This window comes from Nanorana parkeri, unplaced genomic scaffold (assembly GCF_000935625.1).
Source record: "Nanorana parkeri isolate BGI_ZX_2015 unplaced genomic scaffold, ASM93562v1 scaffold770, whole genome shotgun sequence".
Lineage (NCBI taxonomy): Eukaryota > Metazoa > Chordata > Amphibia > Anura > Dicroglossidae > Nanorana > Nanorana parkeri.
Window position 1 is genome coordinate 387,063 of NW_017307038.1, and position 26,589 is coordinate 413,651.

Genomic DNA, 26,589 nt, shown 5'->3' on the forward strand with positions numbered 1-26,589 from the left:
TGCTTATGTGAGAATTTGCCCTTTATGGCTACCGTTCTGCCACCAACCCTTAAGCCATTCAACATTTTTGACTGTATAACTTGGTGTTTTGAACTGGGAGGGGCTGCCTGCAGCACACTTCAGAAAGTTTATTGGACAGGAGTTGTTTTCAGGAAAAGGATTCCTTCTGGGACCTGAACTTTTTAAAAACTAAAAATGATCATTTGTAGGCTGCCCCATACACTTAAGAGGGAGGGGGGATGTTTAAGCATGACCCAACTGCTCAAAAACAAATTACAAATACTGGTTTATCCATGGGGGAACAATGAAGACTGAACTAGGTATTGTAACTTCTCTAATCAGTCCTGTATGATAGGACTGATCAAAGTACCCCAGATATTCAAGCAGAAGGCCCTCCTCCCAGGTCTGAGTACTTTTTAGGTACAGATCTGGAATTTCTATAACCCAGTTTGCATCGTGTGAACTGGCCCCTTTTACCAGCTAAATGACCTTCCCTTTGTATTTTAATCCACTCCCAGCTTTGATTTTGTTTTTGGTGGTAGGAATTACTTTGTCACATACAGAAAAGCTTAAAAAAACAATGCAATGAAAATGTGGCCTGTGGATCTTCTTTCTACCTATTTTTGCCAATCTTTTCAAAGTCTTGTTTTACTGATTTGATTTCCTGAACCGGGCAGTGTGCAGACTAAAGAAAGCCCTGGCAATCCATCGTTCTCTTTCACTGTTCTCTGAGCTGTGAACTGACAGGGGATGATGGCTGGTTGCTTTGGGTTAATGCACAACACTTTTACATTGCCTTAATAGAGCTATGCACTGGGGTTGTCATAACTAAGAACAGCTTAAAACATTCATTGGTCTAAAAGATAAATTGTTATAAATGTGATATGTAAAAGATATTTACAAAGCACAGCCTCTAAGGCTTCAATACAGCATCCTGGGGTCTGTAGTCTACCAACTGCACTGTATTGGGCTGTGAAAAAGCATTTAGGCTTAGTAGACATTTTGTCGGACTTCACAGGGCAAAAGCTAAATTAAAAAAATAAAAACAATACAAGGCTTTTATAGGCATTGTGAGATTATAGGCAACACACTAATGCATTGATAGGTTTTTTTTTTTCTAAACTCTGGGGATTTAGCTACTTCCTTCCACTCATCATCCCCTGCAGCATGTCGATGGGCAGTGGGAAGATGATGGTGGAATTCTTTTCCGCAGCGATGGTGGTCAGTGTCTGGAGATATCTGAGCTGCAAGGCGGCTGGAGACTCTGAGATGACTATGGAAGCTTCTTTAAGCGCTCGGGAAGCGTTCATCTCGCCCTCTGCCGCGATCACCTGAGGTGAGAGAAATATCCAATAACAATTTAATCTGGATTAGTAATTGGATAAACACAAATTATCCATGTGCAAAAACATTATATCCATGACAAATGATGGCCTGATAGTGGTAATGGAAGTTTTCCCAATGTACATAATTTGCAAGTTTTCCCAATGTACATAATTTGCCTCTAATAAATTACTTTATAGGGCAAAGTGAGCTGTAATAGCCTAAAATGGGGTTTTGGGAATTTTGGGCGAAGAGTTTGGGGTTAGAGGCACAAGAGCCAGTTTTCAAACAGTTAAGTCTGTAGAGGGTAAACTCATCCAGGATTCAACCAACTGGCATACATGTCCTCATTTATTTGTACCGGTGGCTTGAAGCACGCTATAAAAAATTGTCCGTTATTTGGTGCACACTAAAAAAAATTTAGTTGGCAGCGAGCACTAGATTCTGCAGTTGGCAGAAGAATGTGAACAATTGGGAGCAAAAGCCAGACTGACTATTGCACCCGCCCCACTGAGCAGAAGGGTGGACCCGAGAGAGCTCTCTCTCCTTCATGGGGAGGGTTTCAATACCCAGCCTGCTACTGCAATTTAAAATGGCCAATAGCAGTCTGGCTACATAAGCTAGCCGACAGGTGAATAGGAGCCATGAGGGAAGAAACGGTTAGCCGGCACCTACCGATCCTCATAGGTGCCAGATAACTGGGAGTTTACTGCAGTCCAAATGTATTTTATGGGGTGGGTGGGTTGGCTAGACGGCACAGGCTTTTTTTTTCTTTCTTGCCTTGAGCGCAAGGAGCTGGCTAAGGCTATGCTCCCACGGTACTCGTACGGCTGCCGGCTGAATGTGTCAGACGCTGCAGATGGAAAGGGGCATGACACCTCTCCCCATGTGCAACGTTGGCCACGGGAGGACAAGACACCGGGGCCTCTAGGACGCACTGGAATGAAAGCCGGCTGACCTTCCTGCGTTCAGGGGCGGGAGGGGGTGTGGGGTTGTATTGAAGTCAATGGCACTGCAGCCATGCCCTCCGCCCACAGCGCAATCGCCCGCACCTGGAACGCAGGCACATTAGTGCCTGCATTCCGGTCCAGTGCAATCTGCAAAAATAGTGCTTGCAGCATTTTTGCGGATTGCACTGGACTGGAACGCAGGCACTAATGTGCCTGGGTGCAGGCGATCGCACAGTGGGTGGGGGGCATGGCTGCGGTGCCATTGACTTCAATGTGCCACCACACCCCCTCCCGCCCCTGAATGCAGGTGTTTTTGTTCCTTGGTAGATCTCATTGAGCTCGTCATTTGAAAAGTAGATCTCCAGACGAAAAATTGTTGGCGCCCCTGTCCTAGAGTGTAGAATTGCCCCCTAGAAGGCGATACCAAATTTTCTGCAGCATAACCACAGAAAAAACCCACAGCTCTGCTGCCTTCCAACTTACCTTAGCTCTTGCCTCCCTGGTAGCCTCAGCCTCTGCTGCCATCGCCCGCTGAAGTTGAACTGGCAATTTGACATCCTTGATCTCCACACGCTCCACTTTGATACCCCAATCATCAGTGGCAACATCCAGTGTGGACTGCAAACAGAAAAAGTTCCACATGTAAAAGGAGTAATAAAATCTTCAGATGTGACAGGAATGCCTATTGTAGCATTAAAAAAAAATTAAAAGGAGAAGTGAACGTTTAAAACCCCCTTAGGATTCTCCAAGCAAATCAAACAAGTTTGCAACTATAATCTCTCTCTCGGCACTGTGATTGTCCAGCTCAAGTTTTTGTTTTTTTCCCCTTTGTCTGCTACCGAAGTTGTCCACAGACACTGGCAGCAGGCACTGGGCTTTGTTTATGTAGTTATGACAAAGACAGTATTCCTGTATCCCTTTTGTCAGAGGTTTACTTCTGACTGGCTACCAGGGATCTTCTAGGAGAAGCATGGCTATAATGATACTGGGGATACCTTCTCTATGCTGTTGGAACTTTTTCGTCTTAGTTTATTTGATCTGTGTACAGGTTTTCTGCCACTTCCATGGAGATATGTTCTTATGGGATAGAACCAACTACCATTGAGAAACATCACTGCCATCAGAATGTCTGTATGGTAATTTCATTTTCCATATGAAGAGGAAAAGAGATGACAATATGTACCCGCTATATAGCATGTGAGAGTGTCAATTGTTTTTTGCAAAATGACAAAATAGTGTAAAGTCAGCTTAACGCTACCCTGCCTTCCTGGCTGACGCTTTGTGACAAATCTGTCAATGTAGGCAAAGAGTGCAAAATAAAATCGGCTATTAGTTTCACTTCTGACCCTCCTGCATTATTCCTAGAAAATGAAATTGCATGAGGCTGAAAAACTCTAGTTAATAAGACATTTTCAGAGTGTTGTGGCTCCGTGGCAGAATACAGGGATTTAAAGGCACTGTACAGAATGGAATTCAGAGTATACAGATACAAAGGTTAGAAATGAACAAGGGAATTTCTTTCCATTTATGTAGCTTGGTGGGCAGCACAACCTCTGTGTCTCTTCATTCTGTAGCACAGAACACCTTTCTCCTCTCCCACACACAGTTTTGAGGGGAATCTGTTAGTGAACTGGGTTCTACATAATTTCACCGAGTAATCCAGTACGGACTGAGGATTGCTAAATTCTATGCTCTAGAAGGGGCCTAGATATAGGACATGTCTGTGTTGGTGTGCCAATAACACTACAATACTCGATTGAAGAAATAAAGCTGAATGGAGATGGAATGAGTGTAAAGCATTCATGTGCATCTTCCCAGCAAATGTGATTTTGCAGATAGGGGCTAGTAAACTGTATACAGTATGTGTTACTTCTCTAGGCATATGCAGGTTAGTGAGGTATCCTGTTCCAATGAACTGCATTCAAACATTGCCACATCTTTAAAATAACTATAGAACAATCTCCTTCATAATAAAACACACAATGAAGCAAGCCATACTTCAAGAGCCAGCACAAATATGAAATGGTGCAAATTATATCATCACACATTACTTAACCTGGGGGGGTGGGCGGGTATTTATGACATATCACATGACTCACAATAACATGTGTTTTTTTTTTAATGCAAACCAAAAGGGATTGCAACACTCAGTGAATCGTTAGATTCTGTTAAAAAAAGTTCAAAAAACGGGCTGATCTGCATATTGCTCCCAGCGGCTATTGTGAAATCCCTTTGCACAATATACAGTCAGTTCCAGTGCCCCACCTGCATGTTATGTGCGATCTCCTCCCTGTCCGATAAGATCTGCGACAGGTTCTTTGTGCCCAGGACATTGCGCAGAGTGGTCTGCGCTAGGAGTCGGGTGGCCGAATCTGCATTTGTGATGTTTGCTACAGCCAAGGTGGCGTTCTGTACTCGGTAATAGACGACGCCATCCACACTGACAGTCACCGAGTCTTTAGTCAAAATCTGAAAATAAATGTCAGGACAATTAATCTTAGAGCACCATATCTGCTTCCAAGGTCATAACAAGCATTATTCATTCTGGAGAATAAATGGCGATTATTTTACCGCAGGAAATAAACAAACAATTGTAATACCCTCTATCACTGCAGTTAGCGAATAACCCACAATATTTGCAGAATCAAAGACTCTGATCAAAGACAGAATCAAAGGCAATGTCGGCACTGGAATGATTCCAATCACCCTAAAGGTGGCCATACACTCTACAACCATCGCAAGACTTTTAGTCTTGCGATGGTTGTACAGGGATTAAAAAAAAACGTACGATCTACCTATCTTGGACAGGCAGATCGCACTCTCGATCATCGCAAGCCCGCCCCCCTGAGGGGCGGGCTTCTGATGACCGCAATGCTGAACGGGCAGTGTGCGCGTGTGCACACCGGCCCGTTCGGCATTTGTCTTCCGAGCACCGTTCTAACCAGCCGAGAATCTTACGATTCCCGGCTGGTTTTCGAACATGCTGGTTCGACAGAAGATGTGCGACCGTACAGTAGAAACGGTCGCACGTCTCCGTTCACACTGCTCGATTATCGTACGAAAAACTGATCGCATACGATTATCGTACGATAATCGTGCAGTGTATGGGCACCTTAATGGGCAATTTCACCTAATGCATACTTAAAAACACTTTTATCTGACATCAAATGAATTGGAAAGCAGGAAATATTTTATAGTGGAGCAATATTCATTAGACTGCAGCCACCCAGTTCACGCCGGGCTGGTGACATGGCTGAGCTGTGTCTCCAGTCTCACACGTTTACATTTTACTAAAGCTGTGATTTCCATCTGGCGCCAGACTCAAATATCTGCACATGCAGCTGTCCTGATGTGCAGGACACAGGTTACCTGCAACAGAAATCTGGGGGGGGGGGAGAGGGGGTACATGCCTTACAGCAAAGCTAGAGGAAATTTGCACAATAACACAAACCCCAAGATTGTTAAGCAGCTTGAATCTGATTGGTGGTCTTGGCACAATTATGTAATCTGTGGGGCTTTGGAGTTTGCAGTAAAACCCTGTAGACTAGCCAGTCTGGGGAACCTTAAAACAAACCTGGGACTCCATTATACACATCTGCAAACAAGTTATCCATAAATTTCTGTGCTTACAGGTATAGGAGATTGGTTGGGCTTAGCAGTTATGTTGTAGATATAGTGGGCAGAGAAGAGCCGACATGTGTCGGCTACAATTAAAATAAATTCTAATAACAAAAACTGTAAAAAAAATAAAAACACCTTCTGGCCATTAATTTAAAGCTTTACATGTCCTTTTCTAGAAGTAATGATTACTTTTCCTAAATGGAGACAGTGAATTTAAAAATGATTTCCTTTAATGTACTGGGAAAGATTAGTGATACAAAAAAAAGTCTATGAAGTCATTTTACATCCAGAGAGGTTTGAAATACATATATAGAATATACACTATATTGCCAAAAGTATTGGTACACCCCTCCAAATCATTGGATTCAGGTGTTCCGTGAAATTTCCTTGCTACTAAATATTCCACGGTCAACTGTTAGTGGTATTATAGCAAAGTGGAAGCAACTGGGAACAACAGGAACTCAGCCACGAAGTGGTAGGCCACGTAAAATGACAGAGTGGGGGTCAGCGCATGCTGAAGCGCACAGAAGTCGCCAACTGTCTGCAGAGTCAATAGCTACAGACCTTCAAACTTCATGTGGCCTTCAGATTGGCACAACAACAGTGCGCAGAGAGTTTGATGGAATGGGTTTCCATGGCCGAGCAGCTGCATCTAAACCTTACATCACCAAGTACAATGCGCAGCGTCAGATGCAGTGGTGTAAAGCACGCCGCCACTGGACTCTAGAGAAGTGGAGATGTGTTTTCTGGAGTGACGAATCACGCTTCTCTGTCTGGCAATCCGATGGAGGTGTCTGGATTTGGTGGGTGCCAGGAGACCGGTACTTGCCTGACTGCATTGTGCCAAGTGTAAAGTTTGGTAGAGGGGAATTATGGTGCGAGGTTGTTTTTCAGGGGTTGGGCTTGGCCCCTTAGTTCCAGTGAAGGGAACTCTTAAAGTGACATTAAAGGCAAATTTTTTCCCCCCTCACCCCAACGTTAATTAAAGCACTTACCTTAAATGATGTCTTTTAATCCGATCGTCTTCTTTCATGTAGTTTTCAGCCTTCTCTCCAGCGCTGCGGCGAATCTCTGATCCAGCGCCGACTCCTCTGAGCTTGCTGGCACGTACTCTCCCACAGTGTCTGCATGCGGGTGCACGTGTCCATAGACTTACCTTACGTCTTTCCTCGCGTCCCAGACGAAAATGTGAACTGCGCATGCGCCCGCCCCAAGATGCTTTACGGCCGCCCGTGCAGTTTCAAATTTTCGGACGGCAGTGCGCAGGGAACACACAGGTAAGTTTAAACTGCTGTTAAAGCGTTTTTTGTTTTTTTTACTTTTTGCATATCTACTGCTTGCTAGCAGTAGATATATGCAAAAAAAGCTGAGGGTTTAGAAAACCTTTAAAGGCATCAGCATACCAAGATATTTTGGACAATTTCATGTTCCCAACAGTTTGTGGATGGCCCCTTCCTGTTCCAACATGACTGCGCACCAGTGCACAAAGCAAGGTCCATAAAGACATGAATGAGCGAGTTTGGGGTGGAGGAACTTGACTGGCCTGCACAGAGTCCTGACCTCAACCCGATAGAACACCTTTGGGATGAATTAAGAGCGCAGACTGCGAGCCAGGCCTTCTCATCCAACATCAGTACCTGACCTCACAAATGTGCTTCTGGAAGAATGGTCAAACATTCCCATAGACACACTCCTAAACCTTGTGGATGTCTTCCCAGAAGAGTTGAAGCTGTTATAGCTGCAAAGGGCGGGCCAACTTAATATTGAACCCTACGGACTAAGACTGGGATGCCATTAAAGTTCATGTGCGTCTAAAGGCAGATGTCCCAATACTTTTGGCAATATACTGTAGAACAGAGTATCATTTCAATATCATAATTTGCATACGGATTTATATTTGGATTTCACACAGTCATCCACAATAAGGTAAAGGGAGGGGACATCAGAAAATGGGGCTCAGGACACAGCGTATGGCTGACAGAAAAATGTTCCCAGCACTCAGTATAAAGTACTGTAAATACCATGCAGAAGAGATGACATGGTAACGTTAATGCTTCATAGGAGTGAAACGTTTTAAGATAATGAAGCAAGGAACAGTTTGATGACTTATGCCTAAGCCCACACTACCTCCCCCAGAGATGTAACATGTCAGTGACTGAAGCACTTTACCTCTTGTGGGGGGATGTCGAAGGAGATGGTCCTCATATCCACCTTAATGAAGCTATCGGTGCAAGGAAGCACAAAGAAGAGACCTGAAAATTAGAAATATTTCAGAGCCCGCTATGGAAGGCAGAGAGGACAATAATCTAATTCAAGAACAAAATGAAGCAGAAACTCTGCAGTCACAGACAAGAGATCAGACAGCTGAGGTTAAGGACATGCTGAAAATATGATAAGATGAAGTAAAGGCAACACACCCCAAGATTTCCAGTGACCTTCCCATCTCCATTCCAGAATTCAAATTCCAGGAGCAAACCCAACACAAACATCTGATCTTACCTGCAGAATTCTCTTTTCTGTTTATTTCTTAGTGACAATAAAAGATGGATTGCTTTTAGCACATTCTGCAGTTGTTGTTTTTTTTATTAAGTGAGTAAGCTCTAGAACCTCTGTCAGTTTTTATTGCTAGCTGTGCCCTTGTTTGAGAGATATCTCCTCATTTCCTACTTCCTGGAAATGAGGGAAAATATTTTCACTTTCTGGCTATATCTGAAGGTGTCAGAACAGGAAGTGAGAGGAAATTCCTCCTATGGATATAATACCCAGGCAGCAATAAGAACACTTTTTTTTCATTCTTTATTTTTGAGCCAACATTGACACAGTTATCATAAATCTCAGGGGACTTTATAGGGACACTGTGACAGTGCAACCTCAATAAGCTGTTGTTTTGAATGTAGGATAACTGCACTGTCCATGCAGAAGATTAGCATGCACCACCAGCTGTCCACTTTGGTAACTGACCCACCAAATGGAATGTAATAAAGACCATGCCTCCTGTGCCAGGAGCTCAGACAAGACTCTCACTTTCATAGAAAGCACAGACATTTCCATCACAATATTATTAAATCATGTCCTCACCTGGACCCTTTGCGCCGCCAGGAAAAATACGGCCCAGACGGAAAATGATCGCCCTCTCATACTCTTTCACAATCTGAAAGCAGAAGAAGCTTTGTTAAATAGATCTTACACATTCAGATTTTGTTCTCATTGCAGCATGTGAAGCATGAGCTTTGGTGTCATTAATTCTGACATTTTAGATCATGTTTTATTATATCTTTAAAAGAAAACTTTGGGGTCAGGGCTTTTCCCTATAGTTCTCTTAAGGGTCACAGGAGGACATATACTAGCATCCTCCCGTGCCCCAAAGCTCAGTATATCGCAAGCTACAGTTTGCGGTATACTGAGACCGCCAAAGCCGGGATGGATCCTGACATTACTGTCGAGATCCACCCAGCTGCGTGACTGACAGCTGGCTCTGCCCATCTAGAGACAGAGACAGCTGTGCCCGCCCTCTCCCCCGTCCGTTCATCCAGTCAACGCTGGAAGATCGGAGCGGGGTGGGGGGAATCCCTGCAGGGAGCCGTGAGTGACAGTCACGGCTCTCTGAAGGGAGATGATCAAAAAGTCAGCGAGCGACGGTATTTGTTCGCTCACTTCCCGATCTATGGAGCCGACGTGACAGTTTCATTGTCACACGTCGGATGGAACTAGGAGGCTGAGTGATTTTCACCCCCCTCATAGTTCTCCTTTAAAATGGTGGCTAGACACAATTTGCACGTTGGTTTCCTGCAACATTCAAGAAGAAAGCGGAAACATTTCTGGAACTGACAAGTTGAGTGGAGATGTTTGTCTGCACACTGCTAACTTCATTCTCAGTAATCCGTTTAAAGAGGAATATCACCCTTATCTTAAAGCTTACAACAAAGGCACCTTTAGAAATGTTAATTAATGACAATCTTCAGATACTTCTAGATAATTGCAGGCTATTCTTTGCATACCCTACTTTTCTTTTCCTCCCCATTCTTCTCATGGTGGCCATTTTCACTAAGGGAAGATGAAGCCACCTTCCTTTACTTCCTGGAACTCTGGCACATGTGACAGTGAGCATCACCCCAGAGGAAAAAATATTTCCCCCGTGAGATTTTGTGAGGTTTTGCAGTTTAAAGATGAGATTTCCCAGCAATGAACTGTATTGTAGCCCCCCCAAGATGCATCTATTAGGCCAGGATTACAACACTGATGACTAAGAGGACCAGGAAGTGGAAAACGAGTAAGTGTAAGTAAAACACAACAGGATTTTTTGTTTTACTAATACATGTACACTAATACAAGATGATTTCATATCAGCATGTAAAGCTGCATGCTGTTGTGATTTTTCATGAAATGGGGAAAAGGTCTACAGACAGTGAACGCTCTTCATTGTTTCCTTTTAGGATATCTGTAGCATAATTAAGTATTTGTGTTTTGTCTCCCCATTGATCTTCTAAAACTTTGTTCCAATCATCAATGCTTGTTACTAAGTAGAAACCTGTTTATTTGGTTGTGTAGAGTGTAGGTGAATAGGAAGGAGGAAGGATGTCCCTCGTGTGTTTCCACAATGGCCTACCTTTATACACATCCATATGGAGATGGGAAATGTGAGAAGGGTAAAGAAAAATGATACAATGACCAGAAGCCATCCGCAGCATCCTAGACCAGCATCAGAGTCGTCTCCTGCAGGGGAAACAAAGGATATTAGGACCAGCTCACCCAGAAACGTTATAATTGTGGTTTCAGAACATTTGCCATCCCTGGTATCCCTATTACAGGGAACAGATCTCATAGCTCTCTGTACATCTAAAGGAGTGCTGAGAATGCTGCATTTCAGAAATCATTGGGAAGCTGGAGCAGTCAATGATTTATAATTTATATAATACCCAAAACAGCTGCTCAGAAATTCAGACTTCACCCTGTTACAGGCATGATAACATCATAAAAGCTGCCTATAAACTGTACTGTTCTCAACGACACAGTTTCACAAAATGGAAAAAAAAAACAGTAACAGTTTTATACAGAATTTTATAAAGTGCTCCTACACAAGTTCCTCTCATAATGCGCATGGCATGACAACTACAGTGCATGCTGGGTACGCAGCTGTCTGCCTGGTAAATCATGTTGTCTCCTATACTGATTAACCTGTCTGACCAGTTTTTAAATACAATTCCTGATTAAATATATTATTCATCTAATAGCTGCAATGGAAGTTCATCACCTGAAGCTGCAAAGATGAGCAAAGGTGGAATCTAGCGCTAAAGGATCTTCTTTTCATTGGAAGCATGCTGGCAGGGCTTCCTTTGACTTATAGTGCCCCAGTGCTGAAGTTAAATGCCTCCTACAGCCAGTCTGCACTCTATTGGGCCCAGACCCAACAATAGGATAAGATTTCCTGCTATAACTGATTCTGATCTGAAGATTGTATTGTGTGTGGTTGTATTCATGTAGAGAAAACTGACAGAAAATGATAGGTAATCCAAATTTTGTTGTCACAAGAGCAGGAAGTGAGGGAAAATTTTCCAATAGGGACTAGTTCGGTGACATTTGCTTAAGCAAGGAATTACCTTCACTTTGTATAGATTTCCCCACAATTCTTGTTGTGTTTCAGAGACCAGAAGTGAGGGGGAGCGCTCCTCAATGGGACTAAAACAGCAAAAAAAAAAAAATCTAAGAGGGTTCCTAACAATTCCCCACTTTATTCAAAAAGGTTTTGGCTTTAGATCTACTTTTGTAACTAATGTGGTACTGTATCCGGGGATGGTGTATGGGAGTCTGAGAAATCCCATACATGAGCCACAGTGAGGTGACAGCTCCTTGTATGTTGTATCCAGGCACATGAGGCTTGTATACATTGTGTAACCAGGAGGTCCCATGACAAACACTTGTTGGCTTGCACTCTGTATATTCTGCATTCTGCTAACACGGACACCAATTCATCAACAAACAACACACATCACAATGAATAAGGCTTTCATCTATAGTGAATCTGCAACAGCCATCTCACACCTTCTGAAATTAGTAGTTCAAGCTGTGAAATAGCAACCAGTTACCCATAACCTGTCCTCACTGTGAAATCGCAAAATACACAGGAGGGGGACTTCATCAAAACTGGAGCAGCCAAAATCTGAAGCAGTTGCCCATAGTAACCAATCAGCTTCCATTTTTAAACAAAACAAACTAAAGACAGAAGCTGATTGGTTACTATGGGCATCTGCTTCAGATTTTTGGCTGCTCTAGATTTGATTAAATCCCACCATGGAATTAGTTTTTCATAGATTATTCATACCATGTCCTGCTCCCATGTGCCTGTACATCTGTCTGTCTGTTTATCCACGGTACTCAATGTCCCAGTTTTGGTTTACCTAAATTATGCCACTAAGCTTTATTCTCCACTTAAAGTGGGCAGATTACAACAACTCCATTTTAATGTTTAAGGGAAAATACAACATGCCATTAGTAAGTGCACATTTAGAGTTATTATAGCTGTGTTTATCTTACATTTTTTTAGTGACTTTTTTACATTTCACATACACTGTGTTCCATATTTTTCTTCTATATTAAATATAGTAGTTTGTAAATTAGCCACTAGAGGGAGCTTAGACTGAATGACAGCACACAGGCTGCCTGTTCTACAACTGGTAAGATATATTTATGTATTAATGTATTTGTTTGTTTTTGGACACACTATACATAGGTTATAATACATCGATACTAATATGATTATTTACATTTAAAGTGCAACAATATTAGAAAATGTTGCAGATACCCCTCCTATATATAACTACATATCACTGCATAACAACTTTCATATACCTAATTTATTCTTTGAAATTGTGCCAGTCAGCAGGCCTTCCTCCAGGAGATTAGGAAATTAGAACAAAGTCATGTAATCCAAGTTGGACATCCTGCTTCTGGAAAAGTAATGCAGGGCACTCTCTTGGATCCAGCTACCAATGAGTGAAGATCTCAGGAACCCTCGTGGGGACATCTCAGGGGCAAAGAGGAGGAGTTCTTCACTAGTAGGAGCAGGTAAGTAAAAAAAAAAAACAACATGGTGGTACTTTTCCCTGACCACAAAATGACTTTAAACAGGCTTCGTTCACATGTATTTTTTTTTTAAAAAGGGAACTACTATTTCCTCAAAATAGATGCATCTGTCTCAAAGTGTCCTAACAGACCTGCACCTTTAAATCACTTGTCTAGAAACACACATAAAAAGCCAAGGAGGGTGTAAGGAGTCATTAAAAACGACTCCACATTCCCATTAGAGACTCTATTGCCCAGTCACATGATGAGAGGTTGCTAGCCATCATTGTCTCTAAATGTTAGCAAACATGGAAGTCTGGTTGTGTGTACGGAGCTCCCAGACTCAGCAATGAGTACAATGTTTTGCAGTGTAATATTTGCAGGTGTCTTGTCATGTCCCATAAGTCACATTGTTGTGACACCTTCACAGTCAGCTGTGAGCAGTTTTTTGCACAATGCAGTTCTGCAACTCCTTATCACCTGAGCAGGGAAAGCATTCATTGTCACGCAATGGCAGAGGACTCTCCATCACGTGAAATCTTTCCATAATGACTCAGAAAGCCGCTAAAAAAGGACTTTGCAATCTGCTACACTCCCATACTACATTCTACATCAGTGCCATGAGTGATAGCCCCCTTCCCCTCTCCTGCACTCCTTGCCTCACACTAATTTGTGTGTTCCAACAGACAGACATCTCCGGAGAATGCTGGTCAGAGGGAACCCTGCCTGTCCGGCACCTGCCACTTTTACTCATATATCTCACTCAAATAGCTATGTTGCGGCAGACATTTCCTGCCATCTTCTCACTCAGATCCACCAGCTTACACCATTCTCAACAAGTCAGGGAAGCTCTGCACCATGATTTGCACCTCTGGCTGTGGAAATGTTTGTTGTCACGGTCTATGGTAGCACTAAGGGCAGTTTCACCCCATTTTCCGGACCAGATCTAGAACACAGTGCATTGCGTTTTGCCGCGTTTCGGATAAGTTTAAAATTGGCTTTTTTGATGCGTTTCCATGCGTTCCAGACCAGACAAAAATGAGACATGCAGTATTTTTCTGGTCTGGAACGGACTGCGTTAGTGTGAACAGAGGCCAGAAATAGCATAGGGATATATTATGATGCATTTTGGGTCCGGAAACAATCTGGTCTGGTCTGGATGTGGTGTGAATGGGCCCTAAGTTTTTCCCCTAGTGTCATATCAGTCAGTAAGGGCTCAGGCATATGGGCATATCAAAATACACTCCTGCTGGAAGCTGCGTTTTGGTGCGTATTACTCAAGTTTATGTGTGTATGGTGTTTAGACGCATATGCATGTAAAAACTCATTCTTTTTGGCCTAAATATTAATTACTGTCCAGTTCTCTGCATGAGAACTGGACAGTAACGGGCTTAGTGTGCCTGTCACTCCAGCGCTGCTTCCAATACAAGGTCTAGTCCAGAATTAATTTAAGCACATATTTATATGCATAAGTGCATAAATTATGCCAGTAAGCTCCTCTATGAACACAAGTTTTGGGGCTTTTTTATGCCCCTGAACACTGCTCTAAACAGAGAGATCTAAAAGTCACAATGGGCAAGGACACACTGGTTGAAATTGAAATGCATTCAATTAATAAAATGCCTCTAAAAACAGCTTCTGCCCATGTGCAGGAGGCCCAAGGCCCCACTAACACTTGCAAAAAGGGCCTAAATCAAGGGTGGTGCTGGACCATTTACATTCCTCCACCACCACACACACACAAAAAACTGCACTGTAGAAGTAGCTGCAGCCATTAGATAGGAATCTCTGTATCTGGCAATGGAAGCAGCCACAAATCTCTCCCAAAAAACATGCCCAACTGCTATATGAGGTCTATGTCCATCCTAGGAGTTCAGCTCCCAGATCGTCGGCCCACTCCTCACATGACATGTTACTGGCCGACTGCATTCATTTTCTTAGAAATTTGAAATGAAAGCTCAGCAAAATAATTTGCATTTTTATACATTTGGCTCAATTTTACAGTTAAGCCTCACCCAATCACATTACTGGTATTCTGCAGATAGGGCATTACTCAACATGTAAAGTTTGCCATATGACTGGTTATTGTCTAAATATATTGAAATCCCAAGTTAAATACAAGATTCAGCATGCTCTGGTGACTGTTTGCTCCATGATATAGAGGTCTTCCTAAACAGATCCACAAAGTTTATTAAATTGTGTTTCTTTATATAGCTGCAGCTTCTGTCAGAGGTTCCCCAGACACAGTCCATCAGCAGCAATACAAAGAGCTGTCAATCACCAGCTACATTATATTAAATTACAACAGCAGCAAACACTGCACCGGAGACATTGCAGACTCGGTGAGGGGAGGGATAAAAATATATTAAAGGAGAACTATGAGGTTAGTGATTTACACTCATCCCCATAGTTAGAGCCGACGTGTGACAATGAAACTGTCACACGTTGGCTCTATTGATTGTAAAGTGGGCGAACACATACCGTCTCTTCTTCATTTGCCGATCATCTTCCTGCAGAGAGCAGTGACTGACAGTTACCGCTCCCAGCAGGGATTCCCCCCCTCCCCTCTCTGATCCTCCAGCGCTGACTGGAGGAACGGACGGGGGAGAGGGCGGGCACAGCTTGCTCTGCCTCTAGATAGACAGAGCCCGCTATCAATCAGCCAGCTGGGTGGATCTCAACGGTATTGTTGGGATCTGTTCCGGCTGCGGCGCTTTCAGTATATAGCGGGAAATAGCCCGCTACATACTGTGCTTTGGGTCACAGGAGGAGGTTAGTAGATGTCCTCCCGTGACCCTAAGAGAACTATGGGATAAAAAGGTTACCATTTAATACTGACAGAGGTGCTTACAATGGTCATCTTTATTCATTTATGTAAAACCTTTATCTCAAAAGAAAACAACTGTTGCTGTAACTGTTTGAAAAAGTGTTAGCTGAAGTTCAGATTTATTCTGTTAGCCAAGTCCATCTAAATCCCCTAGTGTATATAATGCTACCCTCTACACAGGGTGACAATGCTGCTGTCCACTGGTGGCTCTATTGGAGCGACCCTAGCACAGGAAGTGTGTCACTGGCTGGATCACCAGGGGAAAATAAAGGCAAAAAGCATAAAAAAAAAAAAAAAAATGCAGACACCACATCAAAAGATTAACAAAAACTGCAATATAATAGCTTTTTGTGTTTACAGTAACTTTAAAAGTATTCCTACATCACAGATTTTTAATTACAGCTAATGTCTTATATTGATTGCAACATGGAGTGGAGAGAGAGACATTCCAGTATAGGATTTCCTGTTTACAAATGATTATTTAATCCTCAATTGTAATACTCATTGCAAAATAGCTGCATGTTACACAAATCCCGAGACCCGGGCAGAGGGCAACATGCATGGAACACAGAGGAATGCGATTTACAGCAGTTAATGTTCTCATATGTACCATAAAAAGATGATATGCATCATAAACATTAACTCCAGTGAGGGTGGGTAGTGGGTTTGGAATGACAAGGGGAACTGTGTAATGTACAGAATAATGACTAATCTGGTATAATGTGAAACAACCAGGGGGGGCTGCATATTTCAAAACACAGAGCTCATATAACAAGATCCCTCCATATCTATTCATGGAAGAATCCTCAGCAGAGGGACTGGCAGGAATTCATCTGCCATCCATAATATAAAATTAATTTTCCACCTTTGGCTTATTCTTTTCAGGTTAACTGTCCTAACTGCTGGAATGTCAGAGGAGCTAAAGAGTGATACCAGCGCAACGGTGTAGTTTGCAGCACACAGAATTCAATCATTTAGAGCTCAGAAAGTAGCAGTCTCATGCTCCTGCAGCAAAACAACATTATCACAAATATTACATGAGCAGAAGGGAAAAAAAAAAAGATTTGCAGATAGCAGGGACTATTATGAGTGTTGTAAAAGAGGGTTGACTTCCATCCTGAATGTCATCCTGCTTTTTACCAACATGGCCACACAGAAATCCCCTTACATTTATCAATCAACACAGTTTAATACAAAAGAATTGCATGCGCATGCTTTGTTTCTTTCCCTTTATGCAATCCGCATAGGACGCAGAGGGTGATAATAACACCCCAAGGAGCGTCGGGGTGCTAATTGGTTGCACGGATCTCCTCTGGGGTCTGTAGGATAATTACAGAAGACACATTATTATTATTAGAAGACTCTTTGATCTCCGATTTTAAAATAAGGCGTAACTCCATCTTTCTGCCAGACATACACTGAGTGGCCAGATTATTATGACCACCCCATCAGTACTTCGTTGGGCCACGAGATGACTCCACGAGATGACTTCGTTGGGCCGCCTTGTGACTCCACGAGATCTTGAAAGGTGATGCGAGGAATCCGACACTGCACTGTTGCCCTTCTGTTGTCTTGTACCGGTCTTGCTACTCTCCGTTCTGCCCTAACATTGACTAGTCGCTGACGGCCCCAATGCGCACGTTCAGACCCAGATTTTCGGCTGACAGTCCAGTCTTTAAACACTTTAACAATGAGCCCCTCTTGAACATTTAACGAATTCTGCTGTTTTGCTCCATGGCTCACGCCAACAATCATCCCACGTTCAAAGGCTGTTAAATCGCGTTGTTTTACCCATATGTTTAGAAAAAAAAAAATTCTACTGTCGTGGTAAACAACCTGCTTACCTATTTATAATGGTCTGGCCCTCTAGCAAATTCAGCGCAAAATTATAGCTAATTTGCCTACAAACGTCAGGTGGTCATAATAATCTGGCCACTCAGTGTATGCAACAAAGCAATGAGAGCAAAAATATAAATACCTGTATTAAATCATTTGTAAACAATATTTAATATTTTCATAGTCCTTTGGTCCCATGTGCACCAGCTCCTGAAGTATCCATCCTTGTTCAGATTCTGCATCTGGCCTCTCTCCTTCACAATGGTACAACAGATATTATGAAAACTCTGTACCTGACACCCTCTCTCCGCTACAACATAGTAACTGACAGTACATCTTATATAGCAGCAGAGCAAGGAAAATTCATGTATTTGTGGGTTTTTAGATCCTTGTTCTCCTTAATCAGATTGCTTCAGGAAGACAAGGGTCCACACATGGGAGTGAAAGTTCAACTGGCATCTTGCAGTTAGGGGTATAAGGACACTATAACAGGGCTGGACAAATCTTAGGAGACAGGTCGCCACGGCTCCTAAAAAATGACAGCTGTTGCCTAATGTTCATTAATATATAGTGTTTGCTGTGCGTTTTTCTGGTCATTTTGTCGATTTATAAAGCTGTTTTTGGCATGTTCTTAAAAAAAAACCCATCACATCCTAAAAATTATTTGCTTTTTTTTTCCCTATTTGCAGTAATTTACTTGATGTCTGAAACTGGAGGAGGAGGCACTTTTCTGAAGATGATCAGAAATAAGCATGATCTGTATGTTCCTGCACTTATGTTAACAACAGAGCCCCTCCAAATCCTTGCATTGTAGAAACCCACGTTACAATGAAAAGGACAAAACACGTCATTTCCTGAGTCCAGAAAATCATTTACTTTCAGCTATGAAGCAAGATGGAGGCAGCAGGCAGATACATGGCCTAAAGTTCCCATCATATTCACAGATAAATCTTTATGAGAATTAGAAAGCGGATTGCAGCGGCACCTCCGATGTACCTAGAATTCCCCAGACTCTCCAAGACCTTTCATTACAATTCTTGGCTGAGTTCATCATTGTTGAGTGAAACAAACAGAAACTCACCAGGGAGAAGCCAGATTGTGGTAAAAGACGTCAGACTGGCAAAGAAACAACATCACCAACCAGAGGATAAACCTTCCAACAAACACTTCCAGACACAGCTGCCTGGACTATAGAAACACTTTTATCATAATTATTAGATTTGAGATCATAGCTCTTCTCTGTACAACACTTAAAGTGACACTAAACTCATGAATTACATCTTAAAAATACATTCAAGTACCTTAACTGTTAACAAAAATGGACCTTATTTGTGTATCACTCGGCTGTAGATCCTCAAATCATCTCTGAATTGGTGCCGACGCCGTCCTTCCTTCTGGAGGGTGGCTACTTTTGTTCCCCATGGTCCGTGTGTGTTGTAAAGTAGTAGCTGCTCCAAGCTCGCTCCCCTGATGAACTACAATCTCATGTTTAGTTTACTCATTTGTATTAAGATTGTAGCCTGTCACGCCACCCTCCAGAAAAAAGGACAGTGTCCGCACCAATTCAGAGATGATTTGAGTGATACATAAATAAGCTAAATTTTTGTCAATAGTTAAGGTGCTTGAATGCGTTTTTAAGATTTCACTTCTGAGTTTAGTGTCACTTTAACACAATATGTCTGATCTGTAAAGGAATAATAATAATAGTGTGTTACTAGGCCACTGGGTGGTGGGGACAAGGGCCAGGCCAAGGGGTAGGCAGAAGAGGTGGCTGTCCTGGGCACTTTAGCAGGGAGAGAAAGCAAAAAAAAAGGTAGAACATGCAGCCTATAATGCTGAAGCACATGAGGTTGGGGGACACTTTGGCCATTTTGACTTGTGTGATGGATGCTAAAGGATCTTATCCTGGCACTATTAGGGACATTAGAGTGTAAGCTCCTCCGATGCAGAGACTGATGTGAATAATACAGTATTCTCTGTACTGCACTGCAGAATAGGTCAGAGCTATAGAAATGTATAATAACAGTGTGCGACTATAGTGAGGAGTATGTATATTATATCTTTATTATTTCTATATATAACAATATAAACATAAAAACATGTAAGCATCCTGTTAAGAGGCTCTCCCAGGGGGAAATACAATCAAAAACAGAAAATAAAAATATTAATAAATTCTAAAACAACCACCATCAATACTGAAACATTCTTCCCCTCTAAGGGTCTCAACTAAAAAAAAAAAGGACATAAGAGTATGAACCTGGCCATAAACTCGAAAATTTGCTCAGTGGGTGGCCCTGTCAGCAACTTTCCATCTGGCAGCCAATTGGCTTCTGCCGCTATTCAGATATTATGACAGTGGAACAACCACTGCTGTCAGAATACAACAGCCTAGCAGGAGATTCGTCCATCCACACTGTTTAGAGTGGGTGGAGGAATCTGTTCTATTTTTTCATTCAGCCCGCACATTGAATGAAAAAAAAATATTAACGTGTATGTCCAGCTTTTGCAAAAAGTATTCCAGTATTCTCTGAACACCACTACAGAATATGTCAGAGCTATATCAATGTATCAAATACATAAATCTCACTTCTGTAGTTGTGTGGAGTTTATATATGCATTTTGTTACATTGAAGGTTTTGGCTTTGTGCCCCTTCATGCCTCAAGTGACAAATGTAATTCGTTGTCTGCTGTACCAAACAAGATAATTATAAATCAGTTCACTGAGTACAAACCACAGGGAGACAATTGTACCACATGTCACCGAGGAGCTTACACGTTGAACAATCTTCATTATACAGACACTCCTTGGTATACAATGGGGTTACATTCTGATGTACCACATGTCACAGAGGCGCTTCCACGCTGAACAATCTTCATTTCCATTATACAGACACTTCTAGGTATACAATAGGGGTACGTTCCGATGTACCACATATCACAGAGGTGCTTCCAAGCTGAACAATCTTCATTATACAGACACTTCTCGGTATAAGATAGGGTTACGTTCCAATGTACCGCATGTCACAGAGGCGATTCCACGCTGAACAATCTTCATTGCACAGACACTTCTCGGTATATGATAGGGGTACGTTCCGATGTACCACATGTCACAGAGGCGTTTCCACGCTGAACAATCTTCATTGCACAGACACTTCTCGGGAAAACGATAGGGTTAGGTTCCGATGTACCACATGTCACAGAGGCGCTTCCACGCTGAACAATCTTAATTTTCATTATACAGACACTTCTAGGTATACGATAGGGTTACGTTCCGATGTACCACATGTCACAGAGGCACTTCCACGCTGAACAATCTTCATTATACAGACACTCCTCAGTATACGGTGGGGTTGTGTTCACATGTACCACATGTCACAGAGGCGCTTCTACGCTGAACAATCTTCATTATACAGACACTCCTCAGTATGCGATAGGGTTACGTTCAGATACTAAAGCGATCGTATCACAAAGCGAGGAGTTGTATATAAAATGAGATATTTGACACTTTATTATCACACACAGTAGGCTTTTGTCCATCTGTAGGTTAATGTAAGTGTTTTAGTCAAGTTTAGGGTAGGCTAAGCTAGGATATATACACCACCCAAGGAGCATCTGTATACAGTACATGTATATATACATAGTAAATGCTGAAGCGTATTTGATCGTAAGGTCAAAAAATTGTAAACCGAACGATAGTAACTCCAGGAGCATCTGTACTGTATTTACATGGAAACCTGATACATGACAAACATCCCATCTCATTGGCCAACACAGGACAAATGCAGCGCACACACAATAACATACTCCCAGCTTTCTGAAAGCGAGAACACAAAACGCCTTTTTTAGTGACAAACTTTTCACTAAAAGAGATCACGCGCCATTTATCCCTCCACCATTTCCGACGGGAAGTAACAAATGAGCAGACATGCATCATATGCAAGCTACATGAATCCAGGGTCAACCACTATATGTGAGCCGCCCAGAGGAACTGAATCCCACCAGGTTTCTAGGGCCAGAAAGTTATAAAAAACATGAGTAGTTGCTATAGGCAACATCACTGTTTACCCTTCATACCAGCATGTGAGAATCAGCACACAGATTTTCTAGTACAATACCGTGCCGCAACCATCAGCAACCCACATGGCTGTTGCTCGGTCCTATTGGCTGCAATGCTCGCGTTGGCAAAGTGGCACCGCTTGTCCAATGCAACAAGCTGCTTACAATTGCCGTAGCATGTGCACAAGCAAGAGCAGCAGCTACACTCGTATGAAAACGAAAGTAAGGCCCTCTTTCAATTGGTTTTATAGATCAGGATATAAAAAAAAAAAATCAAAATCATCTGGTTCTTGACAGGCCTTCAAATTTGTTAAAGGAGAACTATGGGGTTAAGTCTTTTCCCCATAGTTCTCCTTAGGGTAACGGGAGGACACAAACTAGCGTCCTCCCGTCACCCTAAGCTCAGTATACCGCGAGCTACAGCTCGCGATATACTGATACGCCACAGTATACCGCGAGCTACTGCTCGCGGTATATTGAGACGCTGCAGCTGAAGCGGATCCCGACAATTATGTCTGGATCTGCGCAGCTGCGTGAGTGACAGCTGGCTCTGCCTATCTAGAGCCGTCCGATCCGCCAGTCAGCGCTGGCGGATCGGAGCGGGGAGTGGGGAATCCAGCCCCTCCCCTGTCACGGCAGAGAGCTGTGACAGAATCGAGAGGTGAGCGAACGCTGGTATGTGTTCGCTCACTTCTCAAACTACTGAGCCGACATGCGACGGTCTCATTGTCACAGGTCGGCTAGAACTATGAGGTGAGTGAAAAGCACTCACCTCATAGTTCTCCTTTAAATACAACCTCAGAGCAACAACAACACATGACATATTACACCGTGTCATTATTGACTTTACAATCATAGAGCCAAAATGGAGAAGCTTGTGTGTGAAGTACACCCGTACTGCCTCCATAGGAATTAAAGTGATATTAACTACTTGCTATCCGGAGCAATTTCTTAATATTTGTACACGCACACATGATAAAATCTGAATTTTTGGCTAGAAAACAGCTTAAAACCTCCAATTACATATTTTCTGAAAGCAGAGGCCCTGTAGAATAAAACAATGTTGGTTGCAATTTTTTATGTCACATTGTATTTGTGCAAGTGTTTATCAAACAGAATACCCAATTTTTGGTAAAATTAGGCAGTCCTAATGCAGTTAAACCTTCAGGATTTTTTTCATTTTTCGGTTTTGGGGGACAGACAGCACGGATCAGGTCAGCACAGAAAACGGACGTCATGTGTACAGGCCCTAAGAGGCTAAGTAGCAGCCGGGTGCTGCTAATCAAATGTCCTTGATTAATTGATCATCAGCAAGTGTGAAACTTCGGCTTTATAGAGGTGTAAGGGCCCATTCACACTATGTCCGAATCATCTCCAGGCCAGATTGTTTCCGGCCCCAAAATGCATCCTAATGTATCCCTATGCTATTTCTGGCCTCTGTTCACACCAATGCAGTCCGTTCCAGACCAGACTAGAAAAATACTGCTTGTCCTATTTTGTCTGGTCTGGAATGCATAAAAACACATCAAAATTGCATACAATAGGCACTAGAACACACATGTAAGACCATTTAAGCACAAACAAAAAGAAATACCAAACGCAACAAAAATGCAATGCACTGCGTTCCAGATCTGGTCTGGAAAATGGTGTGAACCTGCCCTTAGCAGTTTGCTGGTCTGGAGCATTGAGGTGTGTGTTAACACAATGCCAAGGAGGCAAGACATCAGCAATGACCTTAGAGAAGCACAACAATCTGGGAAGGGTTATGAAGCCATTTCTGAACAATTTAACAATTCATTCTACAGTGAGAAAGATTAATCACAAATGGAAAACATCCAAGACAGTTGTCAATCTTCCCAGGAGTGGGCGTCCCAGGAAATTCACCCCAAGGTCAGGCCGTGCAATGCTCAAAGAAATTGCAAGAAACCCTAGATTTACCTCTCAGGCCTCGTTCACAACAGATGCAGTGCGTTCCATCCCGGTTCTGGCCAGAACGCACTGCCTCCCATTGCGGCCGGCACACTTTTTTGTGGGGCAGGAGGGGGCGTGGCGATCAGCTAAAGTGAATGGCACTGTAGCCACGCCCTCCGGCCGTAATGCGATCGGCTGCATGGGATCGCAAGGCACATTATGCCTGCGGTCCGGTCCAGTCCGAACAAAATGCTGCAAGCGCTATTTTGTTCGGACCGGACCGGAGGCATAATGAACATGACACAGCTGCCGACAATTGTACGATTCTCGGCGGGTTTTCGAACATGTTCCCAAGAGAAAAGTCGTGCGACCGTACAGTTGAAACGGTCGCACGCCTTCCACACACCTTGCGATAATCGTACGATTATCGCAAGGTGTGTGGGCACCTTAAGACTAGTTAGGAGCAGCAATATGGTGTGTGGCACAAATTCATTTTTGGTGCTCTGCACTCTGATGCCCCGTGCTGATTGGCCAATCCATGAGGTAGCCTAGGACAAAAAAAAGCAGGTGTCTTTTAAAACAATAATCTGAACTTCAAATCCACTGACACAATCTATACCGGAGTTGGCAACAGGTTGATTGAATTCATGTAACGGGTAGATTGTGAACCCGCTGTGTTGGCCCTTGCACTCTACTTCGCATAGAGCTATCAGTAACACATAGGGGTCTACTCCCTAAGCTGCCGTAGGCAACGGTGTTCGGCTATTCAGTTCAGGCTTGTACGGCTGATTTCAGCCGTATATCGGCTGCAATCAGCCGTACATCGTGTAGCTTTGGGTCGGCCGAACATGCTCAGCATGTTCGGGCAACCCGAAGTGCAGAAGGAGTTCGACGCAGATGATCCAACATCTGGATCTGCTAAGCCGAACCACCGGCGGGCTACTCGCTACTGTTCGGTCTGTTCTCATAGATGCTGAACAGCAGTGAGTAAATAGCCGAATGTCGTTGAGCTGCTTTCGGCTTGGCTGTTCTGCCCGGTCCCTCTGTGGGACCGAGCAGAATAGCAAAAAAGTTAAGAAAGTAGAAAAAAAAACACCCGAGAGAGAAATTCTTTCTCTCACAGAAAGGTTCACTCTGCTCGATCGAGCAGAGTAAACCTTTCCCTGCTCGGTTTTTTCTTTTTGTCTTTTGACGGCAGTCGTCAGAAGAAGAAAAAAATCCCCAAAGGAAAGCATAGCTAGATTCCTATTGGCTATTTCCCATTGCAATAGCAAACTAGCTATTGCAAAGTGAAATAGCCAATAGGAATCTAGCTGTGCTTTCCTATGGGGATTTTTTTTTTCTTCTTCTGACGGCAGCCGTCAAAAGAAAAGAAAAAACTGAGCACGGAAAGGTTTACTCTGCTCGATCGAGCAGAGTGAACCTTTCTGTGAGAAAGTGTTTCTCTCTCGGGTGGCCGGGAGCCTATTAGACTCCCGGAGCGTCCGGGTGAGGAATGACAGATGCGTTCCTGGTTACCAGGTAACCAGAAACGACATCTGTCATTACACACTGAGAACACGGAGAGGCCGCTCTCAGGTGTGTAATGACAGCGTCCCTGGTTAGCTGGTAACCAGGGACGGTGATCTCTCTGCAAGTGGCCAGAGCCAGCCGTGAGATGACGGCTGGCACCGCCCAGCTGTCAGAAGCATGCCAGCTTTGGCTTTCAGCGCGGCATATGCGTTCGGCTCGACTGAGCCGCTCGGCCAATTTCGGGAGCTGTACGGGCTATAATGAATAGCCCGTACACCAGCCCTTCGGTTCTACTGAACCGAAGGGGTCCTGGAGCCGAAGCAAGCCGAAGGATCAGCCGGAGCTATGGATAGATCCTTCAGCAGCTTTGTGAATAGACCCCATAGTCTCCCCATTCATCTCTCACCCTGCATGAGACAGGGCTACCCAGCACAGTACTGCTGCAATTGACACACGGTGTGTCACAGACTATTGTAAAACTAGGAAGCAGCTCTACTGCCTAAAGCTTTTTGCGGACATTGCAGGAAATGATCCTCCGCCTTCAAAACCTCTCAACCCATAAGGAACCATGCACTCACAAAACTGGTCTTTCATATGCCAATCACAAGCTCCAAAGCCCAATGCTGTAAAAGCGACAGTATACCTCCACTGTAAACGTTGGCACTTTCTCCAATCGGAGGATTATTTCCTATTACAGATAAGTACTTTTCTAACTGACCTTTCTTGCATTCTCACAGAATAGCTATAATTGACCGCTACAGGGGGTTCACCATAATTTACCGTGCCCCTGAGGACTCCTGGGTGATTATCCAATTGGCAAGGATGTGTTTTCCCAGCCGATTGCTGTGGGTGACTTTCCTAACACGTTTCTCAGAAGTATTTTGTAATTCTTCCAAGAAGAAAAGGAAACAAAATCACACAGAAAGGAAATTGTGTTTAACAAGCCCCTTGCCCTGTGATGTGGGTGCAGAGGGCCTGTGATGGAAGGTTGTACAGTTTTTGTATTCGTGACTTGGAAAGCAAACTGATAAAGGTCAGTGGGTCACACTTGTATCTGTCACTGTCGTATACGGTCAATATTGGAAGGAATAAACAGGAAGTGGGAGTTAATTTAAACACCCTTCCGCCACCATATCAGCACTGAACAACCACAATCCCGTCTTCACCTCTCTTAGGAGACTGCACAACGCTGCAGAGTCTGACAGAGTCTGACAGGACATGCTGAGAGTTGTAGTTCCACAAAAGCGGTACAAGACTCTCTGAATCCAACTCATGTCATTACAAGTTATAACATGACTTTATTATATAACATACTTTTAGATTGTAAGCTTCTCAGCACATGATTCATATTTCTAATATATCTATATAATCTAAACTCACTTTGTACAGCACCGCAGAATATGCCAGTGCTATGTCAACCAAAGCAATATTAATAGTAAGAAGAATAAATTCCTTTTTCTTCTTTCACTTCCGGTTATTGTAACCACACCACCT

The 26,589-nt window shown here is 43.2% G+C and overlaps 1 protein-coding gene across 1 annotated transcript in view; it reads right to left on the bottom strand.

Annotated features, from left to right (window-relative positions):
* Positions 1–1,009: 1,009 nt before the first annotated feature.
* Positions 1,010–26,589, bottom strand: part of STOM (stomatin) — a 26,627-nt gene continuing 1,047 nt past the window's right edge. Inside the window, exons 2-7 of the mRNA XM_018564653.1 lie at positions 10,501–10,607; positions 8,973–9,045; positions 8,064–8,146; positions 4,539–4,742; positions 2,757–2,891; positions 1,010–1,331 (exon numbers count right to left, since the gene is read on the bottom strand). Coding sequence (XP_018420155.1) covers positions 1,137–1,331; positions 2,757–2,891; positions 4,539–4,742; positions 8,064–8,146; positions 8,973–9,045; positions 10,501–10,607 — 797 coding nt within the window. The 3' untranslated portion in view covers positions 1,010–1,136. The remainder of the gene's footprint in view (positions 1,332–2,756; positions 2,892–4,538; positions 4,743–8,063; positions 8,147–8,972; positions 9,046–10,500; positions 10,608–26,589) is intronic.